Source organism: Hyperolius riggenbachi, chromosome 4 (genome assembly GCF_040937935.1).
Source record: "Hyperolius riggenbachi isolate aHypRig1 chromosome 4, aHypRig1.pri, whole genome shotgun sequence".
Lineage (NCBI taxonomy): Eukaryota > Metazoa > Chordata > Amphibia > Anura > Hyperoliidae > Hyperolius > Hyperolius riggenbachi.
In genome coordinates, this window is record NC_090649.1 from 282,365,494 (window position 1) to 282,385,671 (window position 20,178).

At 43.9% G+C, this 20,178-nt stretch overlaps 1 protein-coding gene across 2 annotated transcripts in view; it reads right to left on the reverse strand.

The window, feature by feature from the left end:
• Positions 1-1,273: 1,273 nt before the first annotated feature.
• LOC137503828 (amine sulfotransferase-like) overlaps positions 1,274-20,178 on the reverse strand; it is a 30,849-nt gene continuing 11,944 nt past the window's right edge. For both annotated transcript variants that reach the window (XM_068231345.1, XM_068231346.1), the window contains exons 3-7: positions 17,076-17,284; positions 14,123-14,249; positions 9,935-10,029; positions 4,894-5,074; positions 1,274-1,472 (exon numbers count right to left, since the gene is read on the reverse strand). In XM_068231345.1, coding sequence (XP_068087446.1) covers positions 1,345-1,472; positions 4,894-5,074; positions 9,935-10,029; positions 14,123-14,249; positions 17,076-17,284 — 740 coding nt within the window. In that variant the 3' untranslated portion in view covers positions 1,274-1,344. The remainder of the gene's footprint in view (positions 1,473-4,893; positions 5,075-9,934; positions 10,030-14,122; positions 14,250-17,075; positions 17,285-20,178) is intronic.

The window sequence follows — 20,178 nt, forward strand, 5'->3', positions numbered from 1 at the left end:
AACTTTTACCCAAACCAATAAATATACACTGAATGGGTTTTTTTTTATCAAAAACATGTTTGTCCACATTTTTCGCGCTGCGTGTATACAGAAATTTTACTTTATTTGAAAAATGTCAGCACAGAAAGTTAAAAAAATCATTTTTTTGCCAAAATTCATGTCTTTTTTGATGAATATAATAAAAAGTAAAAATTGCAGGAGCAATCAAATAGCACCAAAAGAAAGCTTTATTAGTGACAAGAAAAGAAGCCAAAATTCATTTAGGTGGTAGGTTGTATGAGCGAGCAATAAACCGTGAAAGCTGCAGTGGTCTGAATGGAAAAAAAGTGGCCGGTCCTTAAGGGGTAGAAAGCCCTAGGTCCTCAAGTGGTTAATTAGATCTCCTCTGAGGCGTCTTTTCTCTAGATTAAATAAACACAGTTTATCTAACCTTTCTTGGTAAGTGAGACCTTCCATCCCACGTATCAATTTTGTTGCTCGTCTCTGCACCTGCTCTAAAACTGAATATCTTTCCTGTAATGTGTTGCCCAGAACTGAATTCCATATTCCAGATGTGGCCTTACTAGAGAGTTAAACAGGGGCAATATTATACTAGCATCTTGAGTTTTTATTTTCCTTTTAATGCCTCTCAACATTTTATTGGCTTTAGCTGCAGCGGCTTGGCATTGAATACGATTATTTAACTTGTTGTCGATGAGTACTCCTAAGTCCTTCTTCAGCGCACCAAAACCTACCAAGGACAACCACAGTGTCAGAGGTGCAAGAAGGGGGTGGGGAAAAGTTTGTTAATAATTACTACTTTATTATATTCAAAGTATTTATAGAAGTGATTATCATCAGCACTGGACCAATGGAGTGCTAATACTGTGGTTGAGGTCGGGCCCCTCTGGCTCAAGGGCCCGGTGCGGCCACAACCTCTGCATTCCCTTATGCTACGCCACTCGGTACAGCAGCTGAAGGAAGCAGCTTGGGATTATGGTGAGGGACCAGGAGGACTACAGGGGCCAGAAGAAGTCCTAGGTAAGTTAAACTGGGGACATTTTTACCATTTCAGTTCTTTGCATCTTACTGGCCAAGAACAAAAAGCTGTATTCATCCTATGCTCGGTCTATTCATACTGTATGTGCCTTGCTTTTACTAGGAATCTCTGGCCAGCATGAAGCAGTCTTCTACAAACCACAGTCACACCAGTTTAGGTTCTCTTTGGCTTTAAACCCTCTCTTCTCAAGCCAATATTAAACACACTGCACAATAAAAACAAAGAAAACACATGTTGTTTCAGAAACAAACAGGAATTTCATTTAATTGATGTTGAATTTCTTAATTCTCTGCTGAGCGTCATTATTATTCAGGTTCGTCATTTATATCCCAAAAAAACTTGATTGGCAGATCACCCAGCTTGCATTTTACCATTTCATCAATCTGTTCGCTTTGTGCTACGGTCATTATATTTTTCCAGTCGCCAATAGTACCTGAAAAGACAAAGATGTCAGCACTAATTCAGAAGGACAAGTGCCCTGAACTTATAAGATCTATATATAAATCCACCAAGTTTAGTGTCACAAATTTAATACAGGAAATTTCTTGGCGCTCAGGTACTGTGCTGCAGCTATTTACTCCTATGGTAATGCACTCAGTTCCATATGTGTCCACTTCTCTCTGCTCGCTCAGTCCTTCTGCAAACCTGACCAGTTTTGTCTTGCGTGTGTTTTTCAAGGGAAGAAGCCATGTGAGACGGAACCGATTGGGTACTCACCTACTCCACCTCACTCTGCTATGGGGGCTTTATTCTGGAGGAGAACATGGCTGGCTATTTATGGGATGGGGACCCAGGAATGAGATAAGTAAGTGGGTGGGATTTTGCACGGTATGAGGTCATGCTTATTACATTATTGGATTGTGATTACTGTATGTAATTTTCTATCAGGTCCGGTTGTGTAGTGATGGTTGTCCATGGATAGCATGCAATTTAAAAGGATTGGTTAATTACCGTATATACTCGGCTATAAGTCGAGAAATATAGGACTGACTCACTGCATAAAAGTGGGGGGTTCGCTTTATACACGAGTCAGTCCTAACTTTCCCCACTTGCCGTCTGCATGTATTTCCCCCCCTCGCTCTGTGTAATCATCCTATGCGGAGTGATTTGCGCAGCAGAAGCAGTCACTCACCATCAGCGGGCGCACCGCCCTCTCTTCTCCCTTCACTCGCGCTGATCTCCGTGCTTTAGTGTAGCCTCACCTCCCGATGTCAGAAGACGGAGCTATGCTAAAGCACGGAGATCAGCGCGGTGTGCCCGCTGCTGGTGAGTGACGGCTTCTGCTGCGCAAATCACTCTGCATAGGATTACACTTAGCGAGAGAGCAAATACAAGCAGACGGTGGGGGAGGGGAGGGGGGAATACAGGCAGCATGCATTTGGGTGATGGTGGGTGGTAGGAGTTACAGGCAGAGGGTTAATGGCTGAATGTGTGTCCTGGAGGAGTTATTTGCTGTACTTGGGGACCAGGAGGGGTTATTGACTACAATAATGTATGCAGTGAAGCTATTAACCCATCCTGATCCCGAAGTGCAGCTATTAACTTTGCTGGATAGACTTATACTTGAGTAATTGGAAAATTCCAGCTTTTGAGGGTCAAATATTGGGGTCGACTTATACACGGGGTCGATTTGTATCCAAGTATATATGATATTAACCATATTTAAATATTGTTTCAGGGTTGATATTGTATGGGTAACTTAGTTTAAAAAATAAGCTGGTGGATTTCTTACTGGTGTTTGATATATTTACTCAAGAGCTTATTAATACTGGATGAGGCCAGGCATTACTATGTTGTATCTTCTGACCATAGTTTTGAGTAGTTAGCCTTCTACATTTTTTTTATTGCTGCATATCATTGAAGTGCCATCCATCTTCTGCTAATGGCAGCACTTACAACTAACATTCCTCCAGTATTTCTTGTTAATCTACTGACCCAGTTGTATGCTCTCATGTGCATAGCTATCTCTAGGGCTGTACTGCAGTTCACAGCAGTACACCTGAATAGTGATCGTAGATCAATCAGTGTGGTCTCCCAATACTGTGAACCTTATGATTACAGTGATTGGCATATAGCGGAGATTGTAGGGAAAGTTTTTGTAAGGAATACTTCTCCATCCATCTAGAGGAGTACTACATATTTTACACAGCAAAGTACCCTCTGTGCAACAACCTTTTTCTGCAAGAATTGCCCCTGGTTTCAGTCTGCCGTGGTGTGCGTAAAATTGTGTGTTCATGGAATCTTTGTATGGGCTATTTATATATGGCTATAGGGCTGGTTCACACTGGATCGATCAAAAATTGGTCTGTGTAAAAAGTGATCCGTGAAATGGATCCATTTTTATTGGGCAGCAGTGTGTGATCCTTGACCCTCCCTTACCTGCTGTGAATGCGATGGGTCATCCGAAAAAAAATGCTCCCTTCCTAAACTTGCAGTCCATTCGGATGAATGGATCCGTACCAACAGAGCAATGTGAACGGATCCTATTATTTAACATAGCATCCGTTCACATCCACTACAGTCCACTAAACAGAGCGGGTTTTTTTATGCCAATGTAAGCCGGGCCTAATGCTGGGAATACACAATGAGTTTTTTCAGCTGATTTACTGGCTGATCGATTTTCTGATAGATTTCCACTCACTTCTATGAGAAAATCAAATCAGAAAAACAATTGAAAACATACAGCATGTCGGAAATTATCTAATGTGCCATCTATCAGCACAAAAAAACCCATGGTGTATTCCCAGCATTAGTGAATATTAATGTTATATTTGCAAAAACAGAAATTTGAAGCTAGTCAGCTGGGGAGATTCATAGCTACCTGCAAGCTAAAATAATTTTTAACAACATTAAAATATAAAAACGTGTGGCTTTTTGGTTCTTGTAGGCAGCTGATAGCGGCCTTATAATACAGGTGAAAGCCGCTGATAGATTGAAGTAAAATATAGCTCTTTAATCTAAGACTAAAGGTGGCCATACACTGGTCGATTTGCCATCAGATTCGACCAACAGATAGATCCCTCTCTGATCGAATCTGATCTGAGAGGGATCGTATGGCTACCTTTACTGCAAACAGATTGTGAACCGATTTCAGCCTGAAACCGTTCACAATCTGTTGTGGTGGTGCTGCTGCTGCCCCTGCCCGCCCGCATACATTACCTGCTCCGCCGGCGCGACTCCAGTCTCCCGGTCACCGCTGCTCTGTCTGCGCTCTGGTCTCCAGGTCCGGCATGCCTCACTTCTTCTAGCCCGGCAGGAAGTTTAAACAGTAGAGGGCGCTCTACTGTTTAAACTTCCTGCCGGGCTAGAAGAAGTGAGGCATGCCGGACCTGGAGACCAGAGCGCAGACAGAGCAGCAGTGACCGGGGGACTGGAGTCGCGCCGGCGGAGCAGGTAATGTATGCGGGCGGGCAGGGGCAGCAGCAGCACCACCACAACAGATTGTGAACGGTTTCAGGCTGAAATCGGTTCACAATCTGTTTGCAGTAAAGGTAGCCATACGATCCCTCTCTGATCAGAGAGGGATCTATCTGTTGGTCGAATCTGATGGCAAATCGACCAGTGTATGGCCACCTTTAATCAAAACTCTTTAATCTTAGGTGGTGCTGAACTATACAAGTTTTTGCTATTTGATCTGGGCTCTTGGTGGTACTAGGGATCCTTTAGATCATTGCACGCCACTACACCTTGCTTGCATACATGAAACTCCAGCATTCCTGTATTAGCATGCCATATTTGTTTTTTTATGACACTTACACTGCAGGTTTCTGAGACTATGGCATTTCATGAATTTCAGGGAATTTCACTTAAAACTACTGCACTTATTACTGTTTAAAAAGTCAACAACACTTTACCTTTGCGGAGAAAGCTTCCTTTATCAAAATTTAATATATCCTTTGAAACGTTTTTATAGGAAGCAATAGGATCACTTTCCATGGTCTTGAATGTTGATTTTTCAACTACTTTTTCCAGTACTTCGTCATCAAGTTTTATATCTACAAATGTACATATCTTCAGCACAGCCGATTTTAGATCCTTGGGAAAACACATAGAATACTACTTATAGTAAACAAACCAGTTAAAGAATATGTTGAAAAAATTAAAGCTTAATTAATCACCCGTTCAGTGAGTGACGTACTCCCTGCTGGACAGGAAGTATGTCACCGGCATTTCCATTGGTCCTGCACTGTGCTCATTCATTCACACTCACTGCTTTGCTATTGACTTGTATTACTGCATAATCCCTGCAGTGGCCCAGATCATGTGGTAATGCAGAGATGACTACGTAGCAAATACCATATTTGTTGATTATGGGGGTATAGGGTGTCATGTAGGTCCTAAGTGCAAATACTGAGTGCCAAGTGGATACTGGGAGTGAGTACATGGTGCCATATGGATGATTGGCTAGTAGGGTATTTGTTGCCATGTGGGTGCTAAATGCAGATGCTGGGTGCCATGTAGGTTCTAGGTGCTGGCACAGAGTGTAATGTGGATTCTGGCTGTATGGGTGGGTATCGCACATTATATGAGTGTTTATTGCAGGTACTCAGTCCCTTGTGAGTTCTGGGTGCATGTACTGGATGTCATGTGAGTGCTTGGTGTGGGTGCAGGGCACCAAGTGGAGGCTTGGTGCAGCTGGAACTACTGCAGATGAAATATGTGGGTGCTGGGTGCAGGCACTGGGTATCACACAGGTGCTAATACTTGGTACCATGCCTGCACTGGGTGCTAGCTATTGGTGGGCATTGTGTGTCATGTGGGTTCTGAGTGCAGGTAGTTCGGGTGTTAGTACTGGTTATGTGGGTGCAGATAGTGGGTACCATGTGGAGGCTGTGTGCAGGTGTGAGTAGTGAGTGCAGTGTCTGGGATGGATGCAAGAACTGTGCCATGTGGGTGTGAGGACTGGGTGCCAGCTATAGGGTGAAATGTGTGTGTGTGTGTGTGTGTGTGTGTTTAGATTGGATATCATGTGGGTGCTTGGTGCAAGTAATGGGTGCTTGCTATAGTGAGGGTTACTGTCTGAGTGTAATGTTGGTGCTAGATATTGGTGGGATTGCTGTGGGTGCAGGGGGTAGTGGGAGGTCACTGTGGGTGCTGCTATAAATGGCATAGTTGCTGCTAGGGGAGGTAGAGGTCAGTGTGGGTGCAGGGGGAAGGGTTGGTCACTGTGGGTACTGTGGGGGGGGGGGGGTAAAAATAACTGTGGGTTCTGTGGACGGTAGGAGGTCAGTATGGGTGCTGGAGGAAAGGGAGGTCACTTTGGGTCTTGGGGGATGTAGCGGTCATTGTGAGTGCAGCTGATGGAATAGCCACACTTATTTTCAAAGTGTCCCAGGTGGGGAGGGGCTTAAGTGAGTGGGGCTTATCACAGTCAGGGGCGGAGCTTCCTTTGCGTGGCTAGAGGGGCCTTTTTTGAAGATTTTAAAAAGAAGGTTTCTGTGCACCCAGAGGCGTTGCCTGGCTCTGTGTTGATTATGCAGTCTACAACCTGGCACTGCATTGCAAGCATTCCAATATAATAATAAATGTTTCTGCTGTAATAAACCTTATCTCAGTCAGCCTGGCTCTATTTGGTACATTGCAGAGGAGAGGGAAGCTTCTTAGGTCATCTCCCATATTCCTGCACCTCACAGATTAGCTGAGGGCAGTTCAGTGTTAAGCTGCTGAAATAAGATCTATGCTGTGTTCACATGTGTTTACAAGCAAGCTAGATATGACAGTGCAGTTTCTAGGAGAAAAAAAAAAGTTTAAGGGAGGAAATGACATCCGGTTTGGCTTCAGTCAGTAAAAATGGAAAATGCCTGAAACTCTTCTCTTTATTTACTGTATAAAATTCACTGAACTCAAATGTGGATAGTGAAATACATGTGTTTATGTAAGTAGAACAAGTATTTATCTACTTATATTTGTGTTTTTCTTCCAGTGATAGTATGGCTGTTTCTGCTGCTTTAAAGAAAAAAAAACACATCCCTCAAATTAGTAATTGGGAATTTGATCTGCAGTGGGAAAAGCCTCTGAAACAGTTAGGCTATGTTTACAGTGGTGCACTGCGGTGTGACTTTATGGGCAGATTTTTATTTTTTTTATTTTTTTTAACAGTTAAGTTTTATTGAATTTTTGTCAAAAAAAAAAAAAAAAAAAAAAAAATTACGACATATACATGCACAGTCCCAAAGCCCAACTCAATCGATACATCTCCCTTCCCGCCCCCTTCCCCTCGCAGTTCTGTCCTATAAGGATGCGCCAGTTGTTTCAGGATTTAGGTATTAAATTATACTAATTCTGTGTTTCATAGTCTATACCCGCCTCCTTAAAGAGAACCCGAGGTGGCTTTGTATAACGTTAGTGGGGCACAGAGGCTGGTTGGGCACACTAACACCAGCCTCTGTTGCCCCATGGTGTGTGTCAAAGACCCCCCTGCTCGCCGCTATCCTTCCCGCAGTGCTGGCGACACGCAGCGCGTCGCCAGCACAATGTTTACCCTAGCGCTGTCTGTCAGCGCCGCTCCCCCGCCTCCTCCGCATCGCCGCTACCCGCCCTCGTCCCTTCCCTCCAATCAGCGTGAGGGAAGGGACGAGGGCGGGTAGCGGCGATGCGGAGGAGGCGGCGGAGCGGCGCTGACAGACAGCGCTAGGGTAAACATTGTGCTGGCGACACGCTGCGTGTCGCCAGCATTGCGGGGGTATAGCGGCGAGCAGGGGGGTCTTTGACACACACCATGGGGCAACAGAGGCTGGTGTTAGTGTGCCCAACCAGCCTCTGTGCCCCACTAACGTTATACAAAGCCACCTCGGGTTCTCTTTAAGGTGTTCTATCCATGGAACCCAAATTCTATCAAACTTAAGAGGGCTGTTGCGTTGAAGAGAAGTAAGTTAATATAAGGATTAGTGGTCTTTACCCATTCTACCACTGTCAGTGCAGTAGGTTGTATCCAATGAAGTATGATAGTTTTCCTAGCAAAGTAACAAAGCATGTCCCAGAGAAGTACCACGCTTCTAGAGGGCGTTATAGCTCCTGAGATCCCGAGTAGATGAGTTTTAGGGTCTAAAATGATGGGTCTTTCAAATACTTTTTGAAGGATTCTATTAACCTGTTCCCAGTCTCTCTGTATGTGCAAGCAATCCCATACCATATGCATGAAATCTCCAGGCGATTGATTGCTTCTAGGACACGCATCAGATCAGCCGCCTGGATGCATTTGTGCCAAACGAGAGGGAGTGTAATATAAATATACTCACATTTTAACTGTATATATGGCCAGATCTTAAGTCGCACTTAAATAGTAAGTCTATGCAACTTTAAGAGTGCCTGGGGTGCATATGGATCCAATGCTCTACAGCATCCTAATGCACTTCATGCAGAGGCAGTAAAGGCTCATACACACGGGGCACAACTGTCGCCACAAACACGTGGCACGCGCATGTCTGGGCAACAGTTGCCCCGTGTGTATGAGGCGCGCACCCCGAACTGTCGCCTGAGACAGCAGTTGCCATGCGATTGAAAAGTTCTTGGCAACTTCTGTCTCCGCAACTGTCACTGGTCGGCCACGCGTACTGCGTGTGTATGCGGACTAGCGACAGCTACCCACAACACTGTTAACGGAGCTTCCGGCGGGAGGCCGAACCTTCGGCGACAGCTTCCGCCGCATCTCTGCCTGTTGGGCAGAGACGTGTAGACAGCTGTCGCTCAGGCGGAGCTGTCGCTGAGCTGTTGCGCACACGTCTCCTGTGTGCTAGCAACAGCTACAATGGTGCCTCATGTGTATGAGGCTTAAAGAGAATCTGTATTGTTAAAATCGCTCAAAAGTAAACATACCACTGCGTTAGGGGACATCTCCTATTACCCTCTGTCACAATTTCGCCGCTCCTCGCCGCATTAAAAGTGGTTAAAAACAGTTTTAAAAAGCTTGTTTGTAAACAAACAAAATGGCCACCAAAATAGGAAGTAGGTTGATGTACAGTATGTCCACACATAGAAAATACATCCATACACAAGCAGGCTGTATACAGCCTTCCTTTTGAATCTCGAGAGATCATTTGTGTGTTTCTTTCCCCCTGCATCTCTCATGCACTGAAGTTTCAGGCTGCTCCTTTTCTTCCTGCAAACAGCTTTGCCCTTGTTTGTAATTCCTCAGTATGTGAAAGCCCAGCCAGTTCAGAGGACGATTTATCCAGCTTGTAAAAGATAAGAGAGAAGCTGCTCTAATCCTAAATAACACACAGGCAGTGTGCAGAGAGGGGCCTGGAATTGTGAGTTCATAGCAGAACCACAACACTGAAGAACTTGGCAGCCTTCCAGACACAGGCCGACAAGTCTGACAGGGGAAAGATACATTGATTTATTACAGAGACTGCCTCGTTCAGACTATACGCGCTGCCGTGTGCATTTTGGCAGCGCGTATAGTGTGCGACACGCAAGAACGGTAGAAGGACATAGACAGCCCTTCTACCGTTCCCATCATATGCGCTGCGTGGCAGCGCGATTGCGCTATCGCGTGCTGCACGCATTTTTGGGAATCGCAGCGCAGATCCCATTCATTGTAATGAATGGGATCTGCAGCGCAGCGCATAGGAGTGCAGATGGCGTGCGATCGGACGCGTTGCGTTCCAATCGCACAGCCATCTGCGCTAAATGATGTGAACGAGGCCATAGTAGAAATTGCTGCAGTTAGCCAGAACACATTAGAATAGCTTTTGGAACTTGTAGGTTGATAAAAAACAGGATGCAATTTTTGTTACGGAGTCTCTTTAAGGCATACTTTTCATTGACTGTATGCAACCTAAAGGTCACACAAAGTTCACTGTTGCGTTTCTGTCTTTACAGGGAATTCAATGCAGCTTCCACCGTGAACGTGGCCTTAGGGTTAAGGTAACAATTGTCAAAAAAAGTACATACCTTAATCATTTCCTCATATGTTATAAAAAGAATATTGTAGTCCTCTTTGTGGGTATACCATTCTCTAACGTGATCAAACCATGACCCAGGAAACACTATAAAATACAAAATATGGAAACTACTATAGAAAATAATATTACTAAGTCCGTATGGACAAGCCCTATGCGTACATGAAATTGCAAGCGTATCACTTGTTTAATATAATTACTCAAATAGAGACAGTGAAATCACATCGTCATATGTTTCTTCAGATGGGGTGACTGATATCGGTGTGCAGTGAGAGCTGCTCAACATGGAGGTCTTTGCTGATCCCCCACACTCTTGGCACAGCCAGGCAGAGTATGGTGTAGCTATTCCATATAGAAAATGCAATCAGACCCCACTGACACTGAACGCTGCACTCCAAGAACCTCCCTGTCAGGTAGATAGCCCAGACATGGAGTTCTCCTAGGGTATTGGTGCATACATTCAGACTTGGCTGGAAAGGTATATACAAAGTGGATGGTGCTCTATAATACAAGTGCTGTAATGTATATCTCTGACATGTTTCACCTCACGGCTTTTTCAAAAAGATGCTATACATATTAACAGTAGAATTTAATTACATATATACAAGAGTGCCCCCCACCACCAGCAGCATAGCCATACCTCATACTGGCTACACGCACACCTCTTTCCTTACTTGCCACAAAATAGGCATATGAAATACGCATAGCCACACCCCTTCTGGGCGCTGCCTCGTTTTTTCCACAGTACTTATTTGCATGCCGAACGCGGCTTTTCAGCTCTGACTGGGGCATTTGCTGGGGGTTATGCTGCTGGTGGTGGTGGGTGCATGCACAGTGCAGTCTGACTGATGTGACTGGACGCTATTACTGGGTGAGACTGTAGATGAACGGAACCTCCCGGGAGGATGGCGAGGGAGCCCACGGAGTATATGGGGCTGGAGGAAGCCCCAGGTAAGTATAAATTTCAAATGTTTCAGGTACACTTTAAAGGATAAGGAAAGGAGGAAAACGGGGAGTGGTGGGCACAACGAGAACCCACATCACATGCCTGCTCCCTCGTTTTTTAAATTTTCCATTGGGCTAAGGTATGCTTTAAAGCTCAAATCCAGTGGAAAAAAAAATGTTAGTCCTGGATTGTGTAGAGAGGGAATATACTATCTTTAGGTTTGCTATAGCGCCCGTGTGCCCGTTTGGGAAATTTTGTCTCAGTTTCTGTACTGACAGGTCCGGTACTACAAGTCAGAATATATCTTTAAAGTGTACCTGAGATCAAGAAAAATAAAATTATAACATACCTGGGGTTTCCTCCAGCCCCCTTAAGGCTAACTGGTCCCTTGCCAGCTGCCACCCTCCTCCGCCTCTGCCTGGATACTCGTCTAGGCGGCCCATTAAGTCTGCCAGTCAGGGCTAGTCGGTGCAGGCACAGGATGCTCATGGTGAACGGAGCGCGACGGGGCGATCCATGGACTTAATGGGGCTTCTAGCAGAAGATCTAGGCGGTGGAAAAGGACAGTGAGGGACTGATTAGCCTGAAGGGGGCTGGAGGAAGACCCAGCTATGTACAGCCATAAGCAACAGTTGAGTAAATAGGGCAAAAGCTGTATCTAGTCAAGTTTTTTAATTGTTGCAACAAATTTCCTGCCCCTAGACCTGGGGTAGGGAACCTATGGCTCGGGAGCCATATGTGGCTCTTTTGATGGCTACATCTGGCTCACAGACAAATCAGTAGGGGATGATTCACTAAGCTACACTGCACAAGCAGCGCAAGTAACAATTTCAAAGTAGGCACGCTACTGATGTAGCATGCACTACTAACTTACTTGCTCTACCCCTAAAACTAACGGCTGCTCCAACTGTCCCACTCTGGATCTGTCAGGTCCAGTGACTTTGTAGGATGTGATCCCTGCACTTTGATTGGCCCAATAGGCTGCCTGTCACTTGATAGGCACCTTATTGGGCCAAAGTGTGGGGCTCTCATCCTACACAGTGAATCAACCCCCAAGTCAGCTAGCTAATTGTACAAGCTGTGAGTCGGTATTACTCCTGTCTGGATCTCGGGGAAATTACTGAAACCCAAGAGAAGCTGAAGACGTGTCTGACACTTCCACTGCCCGCCGTATCAACTGTACATCACCATGGCCACAGGCACGTGAGCCCTACTGTCCCAGTTTTAAACATATTGTATGGCTCTCATGGAACTGCATTTTAAAATATGTGGGGTTTATGGCGCTCTCAGCCAAAAAGGTTCCTGACCCCTGCCCTAGACTAACCGTGTCCTATGGTTAAGTGTACTTTAACCTCCTTGGCGGTATACCCAACACTGTGTCGGGCAAGGAAAGCTTGCTGAAAGCAGCATGCCGCTCAGGAGATTTTCTAATAAACTGTGTACACCTGGAGTAAGTTAGCTAGCTATAGGGGGGCCAGGACATGTTAGCTAGCTATACGTTTCCCAGAATTGTTGTTGCCCACCAGTGATCTCTCCCCCCCCCCCCCCCCCCATAGTGATTTTGCCCCCTCCCTCAGCTGCGACAGCACCTGAAAGGATCTCTCCCCGCAGCTGCATACTTCCCTGTGTGCTTCACTCCAGCCCTCCCTCCGCAGCCATGCGGGTGACCGGCGCTGATACTCACTGTGCTTGTTCCCTGCACCGGGGAGCCGCCAAATCTCTGTCTAATCAGATTCGATCAGAGAGAGATTTGTCTCTTGGTCGAATCTGCCCATCATCGCTATATGTATGGCTAGCTCTACATTCGTATTAGTGCAGGTCGAGCAGCTGCAGCTTGGAAGTGTAAATGATCAGAGATTTTGGCGAGTAATTTAGAAATGTTGGTTTTGATTTGATTGTGTTTCAAGCTTTTATATTATATTATAAATGTATACTAGACCCTTGCTTGAAACATTTTGGTAAGTTACATATAGTACCAAGCTTACTTTGAACTTGCTCCTGTTTTTTTTTTTTTATTATCTAGCTTTTGTGTCTAGCTTTAAGGCTTGTACATACTTTAATTTAAGGCCTAGTGCACACCAAAAACCGTTAGCATATCCGCAAAATGCTAGCGGTTTTTGAAGCGTATTTTCTTATTATTATGAAGTGTTTTGCTAGCGTTTTGCGGTTTTGTGTAGCGTTTTTTTGTGTAGCATATTACAGATATTGTTACAGTACAGCTGTTACTGAACAGCTACTGTAACAAAAACTCCTGGAAAACCACTCTGATCTGGCGTTTTATCAAGCGTTTTGCGTTTTTCCTATACTTAACATTGGAGGCAGAAATGCCTCCGAAATCCAAAAATGCTGCAGCCCGGGAGTATGCTTTTCTGCAAAACGCCTACCGCTCTGGTGTGCACCAGCCCATTGAAATACATTACCCAAGCGTTTCCACATCCGCAAGCGGATCTAAAAACGCTACCAAAACTTCTCGGTGTGCACTAGACCTAAGTTATGATTGGCCAATCACTGACAACTTTTACTACTTCCATGTAGTATGAGGGTCAACAGATATTGAATACTATGCGCTGATTGTGGCGCTAAGGTACAACCCTCATTCGCAGTGGGACGTTGCAGAGCTGCGTTATAAACTCTTATAACGCAGCTTACCGCACTGCTATGGTAATCCTCTGAGATCTTCACAGTGTGATGTTAGCGTCACATTGTAATGTTATGGTAACTCGCTGCTTGCATGCACACGTTACCAGGTACAGGAAAGCATACTTTTCATTGCTGGGTGCTTTACTGCACAGTATGCAACGGTAACACAGTGATAATGTGCTTTACCACCTTTTTATTGCGTTGCGTTTTAATGCTCCGTTGTGACTTTAAACTCGCATTACAACGCAACATCCCACAGTGAATGAGGCCTCACTCTATATAGGGGTGGTAAAATTGGTCAGTGATTGGCCAATCATAATTGAAAGTGTGTACCAGGCATTAGAGGCAGAGGTACTGCACAACAATTAAACAATTAGCATTTTTTAAAGGAAATAAGTATAATAGCATACATATTATTCTCACACCGGTTTTCCTAGAGCTGTGAAAGGCCATTGACAGAAACATAGAAAACATCTCCACAGGAATGTCACAGACAGCAGTAACCACTGACCACTTTTCAAACTATTCAAAGCATTTTCCCCATGGATTGAGCGGATTTACACAATATGCATATTAGTAATAGTAGCATATTACCTCTCCCAGTCATGAATAGGTCAAAGAAAGTCTCCCAGTCTATTGTGTACTGTAACCTGGAAATCACTTTATAGAAGTGATAAAAAGACACCAGCGTATCTTTTGGGTTTCTGTAAACGTAGATTATCTGTAAAGGGTAGTAAAAAAAAAAAATGGTTGCAATTTTTTTTTATTTTTTTATACTGTTTGTTCTCTGTCCTATTTTCATAGCATGAAGAACTGCTATGTAACCTGCATGTTATCACACATCGGGCTTGTTTCACTAAACAGTGATTACTCATATCATGGCCGCGCTAGCGTGTTCGCACACAATCGCAAATTTTTGCACGAAAACTCGCAATTGCGTGAATTTGCGATCATGCACAAACGCGCAAAAACCGACGTGATATAAGTTATCACGGTTTAGTGAACCAAGCCCATAAACCCATTGCAGAGTGTATTATGCTTGGAATACTTCATGAGTTTTTTTCGGCAGATAGATGGCTTGATAGATAATTTCTGACAGGTCCGATCTGATTTCGAATGTTTTTCTGATCGATTTTCGCATAGAAATGGGCAGCACGGTGGCGTAGTGGTTAGCACTCTCGCCTTGCAGCGCTGGGTCTCCAGTTTGAATCCCAGCCAGGTCAACATCTGCAAGGAGTTTGTATGTTATCCCTTTGTCTGTGTGGGTTTCCTCCGGGCACTCCGGTTTCCTCTTGCATCCCAAAAAACATACAGATAAGTTAATTGGCCCTAGATCACTGATGGCTAACCTAGGCACTCCAGCTGTGGTGGAACTACAAGTCCCATGAGTTATTGCAATACTCTGACAGCTCTAAGCATAACTTGGGAAGGCAGAGGCATGATGGGATTTGTAGTTTTGTCACAGCATACACAACATGCACTACATGATACATACATAGACAGACATATGACTATGGTAGGGAATAGATTGTGAGTTCCTCTGAGGGACAGTTTGTGACAAGACAATATATACTCTGAACAGCACTGCGTAATATGTCGGCACTATATAAATACTTAAATAAATAAAATAAATAGAAGGGATTGGAAATTGATCAGAAAAATGATCGGAAAATCGATCGGAAAGTAAATCTGTCAAAATAAAAAACCTCATTGTGTATTCCCAGCATTCGGTAACGGGATCCATTACAATGTAGAAATAGAAGCAAACACAACCTTCCTTTTACATTTCTGCAGCCAGCAGTCAATTTCCAGAAATAAGTTAGTTCTGCTTTTCTGCTCTGGAATTGGTACTATGTAATGTTCTAGTTATGAGTGCAAAGAGACCTGGGCCCATATGCAATTAACCTTTTCACCTGAGTTATCTCCTGGGAGATAGCTTTCATGTTCTCTTTAAACGAACTTTTCAGCATTTTACAATTGAAAAACTACCCACAAGTTGGTGAAAAGGTGCTATCTAATTTATTTTGAGTGTTTTCTTGCTTGCTGGTGGATTAAAAGGCATTTTATGACGAGTTGCGAAAATATCGCCTAGGAGAAAACTCAGGAGAAAAAGTGAATTGCATATGGGCCCGGGTGTGTCCTCTTCCTCCACCATAAATCTGACGCAGTGAACAGGAACCATTGTGGCTTATTTCTGCCACCTGCAATAACTGAGCGACGAGCAGGTGCTCAAAATCTCCCAGTTTTGATTTTTGATGGTCATGTCTAGGAGAACTCAGGAAAAAACATGTGATTGGTTTGAGCAGCTGATAGATTTGCAAAGCTCTGATTTGCTGTAATCACATCCTGCTTTAGCACATGATCATGACTAGCAAATCAGAGACTTACATATCTATCACCTGACCAAACTGATCACATGCTTCCCTGCAAGTTCTCCTAAACATGACCATCACTATGCTATAATCAATGTGGAACAATGTCTGCACATTTGAATTTATTTATACAAGGTAAGCAATTTGTAATGCGATGTCCCATTAATCCCAACAGTATGTAGAGCTCAAGTGAAGAGATTACTAATTTATAAATAAAAAAAATGAAGTATGAGCCTTATGTCACACTATGAAGAGTATGTTGCAATGCAGTCACACCGCAACGTTTCAGAAGAGTTGCAACGCACGTTAGCGGTACAACCATACAGTGAGGCATTCAGTACCAGGAAAATACCAGGAAAGTATGCCTCACTGCCAATGTCAACAAGCATGTTACTCTAAAAACACTGCATGCAGAGGACTACTGTATTGGAACCCACCGTGCCGCACTGCAATGTGATAGCCACATAGGACTATCATTGCATTTGCGATGCCATGTGAGGATTTTGGTAGTTGCGCCGAAGAACTACACCAATCATTTGTTTAACCTAAATAAACTCATTAACATAGTAGAAATTATTGCTCGGTGAAAACAGATTGCAGCTATAGTTAGCTTATGGAAGGATTTACATGCTGGCATGCACAATGTTACCTATATATCCAGGGCCCGATTTACCATATGGCATTGTAGGTAGATACCTACAGGCGCCTGATGGATGGAAAAGGTGGCTCACTCCCCTCCCCCAGTGCCTCCCTCCCTCCTTCCCTATGCAGAGTCCCGAGGCAGAGCATAAATGAGAGGTTACTGAGCAGATCTCCCTTCAGTTGGGGACATCGCTAGCTATTTAATACTGAGGGTACCTCCGGCTACCTAATCCTAAGGGACATCTGTAGATACCTGTGATGGGGAAGAGAAGTAAGGGAGAAGTGACAGCTGGGCCAGTCAGGACACTTGCAGTGCAGTTCGGCGGGTGTTTGTAGGTTCATGGTGGGCAAAATCTAGGGTGCCGGGACATCTGTTCCTATAGGCTCCTGTGGTGTAAATCCATGCCTGCCTATATCTATTGATTTAAGCAACTTTTTAAGCGCTTAAGTTCTTCTTTGACCAGGATTGTTGCTATGATTATATGACAGTAAGTTCAACTTCACCTAGTCCTAAAACCATTCATGGCATTTACCTTTCCTCTCCTGAGCCGGAGATCCTTCGGCATAAGGTAGTAAGGCAGGTGTGATGTGAAGAGCCGAGGCGATGGTTGGCTATCAAATGAAGTGCTGAATAAATTGTATTCAATCCATGGGGATCTGGTCATGTTATCGGTATTCAGTTTTCCATCTCGATATTCTTCATAATATATTAAATTTAGAATTTGCTGCATCCATATTGTACCTGTACATAGAGTTGTAAAATGCTATGTTTAAGAAAAAAAGAGTAAGCCACTAATAATTTATCATTTCATTAACCATGGCTCCATTAACCCAACAGTGTGCATTGCACACTGTTCTGAAATTTTAATACCTCATTGTAAACAGAACTATTTACTGAGAGCAGAGGCAGACTGGGGGTGGAGTAGTGGACAGCACACTCACCCAGCAGCACAGGGTCCTGGTTCCAATCTGGGCCAAAACACTGTCTACATAGAGTTTGCATCAGTTATCAGTTTCCTCTGCAAGGCCATTTACTGTATATACTTTTTCCCACCCCTATGCCAGCTTTCTTGCAGCTTCCCTTTCCTGTGCAGCAGCTGGCCATGCTTGAAGGTAGGGTGTCCCATTCATGTAGAGGTAGGTCCTGTGGTTTGCTCAGAATATATAACACAAAATAGTATAAAATATTTATTTTAAATTTCTCATGATGATTATAAAAATCCCGTACAAGAAAAAAGTCTTTATAGAGACTCTGTAACAAAATGTTCAGCCTTATTTCTTCTATCCTATAAGTTCCTATACCTGTTCTAATGTGGTCTGGATTACTGCAGCCTTTTCTAGTTGCACAGTCTCTGTAATATATCTTATCTTCTTTCCTTTGTCAACCCAAAGAGGAAGGCGCTGCCTCTTCTGTGATAGGGACAAGTTATGCACGCCCCCCTGCAGGCTCTGTGTGTGTGCGCGTCCCGCTTTCAGTTTCAGCTTGTCTGATGCAGTTTGTGAGGCTGAGGGGGAAGGGAGCTGCTGCCTGTTACATGCTGAGAAACTGTGACTAATCCCAGACTAGAGTGCAGATTCACTATGTAATAAAAACACACACACACACACACACACACACACACACACATCACTTCCTGGTGAGTGGCCATGTTTTTTGTTTGTAAACACTGCCTAAAACTGGCGATTGAACGTCAGGATTGTGGCGGGAGCGGCAGAAACGGAAAAGAGGGACCCAGGAGATTGCAGTGACTCGATTGGGATTTTTTTTATTGTACAAATCGGACAGTACAGATTCTCTTTAAAACCACAATACAATTCAGGTTTTCATTTTATCTGTACCTTTTTAAGGAATTCCATTGGTCAGTATATTGACCAATAGGAAACCCTGGTGAGAAGTTCTTTTGCTGGACTTGCTATTTCTGCTGTAATAATGCAATATAGGGAGCCACAATCAATAGATCAATGGGGAGCATTGACAGGTGATTAATAAGTGCTTTTTCTGGGATATCCTTTACTGAAGTGCTAGCAGTGAGTGCTGGTGGTGCTGCATTGGGAAACAGTGGTGTCAGGGATGCTTGGAAGAGATTTGGTGTATGGCACCAGTTCCCTACATCTGTACTTGCCTGGGAAGGAAAGAACTTGTCAAGAAAAAAGTCAAGTGATTTACACACTGCTACTTGACTTTGCTACTCATCAGCACTTAATGCTGGCAAGCTTGGTAACTGCATAGGGCCCAAGCAGATCATGAGTGAAAAGCACCAGTTAGACTTACTGGTAACGGTGTTTCTATAGATCAGCTGGGACATGACCTCTGGAGGATTGGGCATGCCCAGAATCTGAGGAAACACAAAAGAGAAAGTATATAAGGCTCCGCCCCCCCTCCATCCTCAGTGCAAATTAGAGTAAAAAAAAAGACTGAAACACCAGGATGAAAAAAAAGGGCAAAGCACCTCCTAGTGACCCACTAAAAATAGATTAAGATACAAGGAAATGCGACAGATAGGGTAGGATAAGGATAATAGAAGGTGTCCCAGGCCAGCTGATGCATAGAAACACTTTTACCGGAAAAAATCGAACTGGTGGTTTTCTTGTATCCATTATCTGGGACACGACATCTGGAGAGATACACAAGTACAGGTAGATACCCACCTAGGGAGGGAATACTGCCTGGAGCACTTTCCCGCCAAACAACAAATCTTGCTGAGAAAGCACATCCACTCAATGTTTGAAGCACTGAGGATAAAGGGGGGGGGGGGGAGCTTTTTATACTTTCTTTTTTGTGTTTCCTCAGAGTCTGGGCGTGCCCAAGCCTCCAAAGGTCGTGTCCCAGCTGATGAATTGGAGAAAAAAAGTTTTGCTTCATTCTGTTAGAAAACAGATTTTACTACTAGGCATAAAATGTTATTTACATGAAATTGAGTATGACGATTCCGAATTAGAACTCACGTAATCTATCCTGTCTGGATTTTAAAGCAACACTTATAACATTTTAGCTGTGTAAGAATCAGCAGGCTCCCCTTTTTACCTTTTTTGGGGGAGGTGACTGTAGCCCTGCCCTGCCAGGGACCTACTGCTAAAAGGGCGCCCAGAAAAGCCATTGTAGACCATCAGTAAATTTACTACTGTTACAGTGGAAAAAAAGGATAGTAAAAAATTAAATACTGATATTCTACTACAGCTAAACCTAACCTGATTCTCACACTGAACCCACTCACTAGTCTAACCTTAACCACCCCCCGCCAAGGCTGACCTTAACCACCCCTCTCCCCATGGCTAACTTTAACCCCCCCCTCCCGCCACCACCACCAATATGAAAAAAAAAAAAAAAAAAAAGCAAAAACATAACATGTCAGATGAGGAACAGGAGGATGATGTTGATAAACCCAATAAATGTTATGAACTTGAATTGATAGAGAGTAATGGTGTGTACACACTTGAAAGATAAATGAAAGATCTTAGACCAATTTTACCCCCTTCCATGTAGTAGGAGAGCCATACTCTACACAGTCTATTCTATGGAGCTGAACTCCCCATCAGATAAGAAAACTCTTTGCAAGATGCTGCACACACAGATGCTGTAGACATTCAAAAGATCAGTATCTGCAAAAGATCTGTTCCTGCAAAATACATTCATAG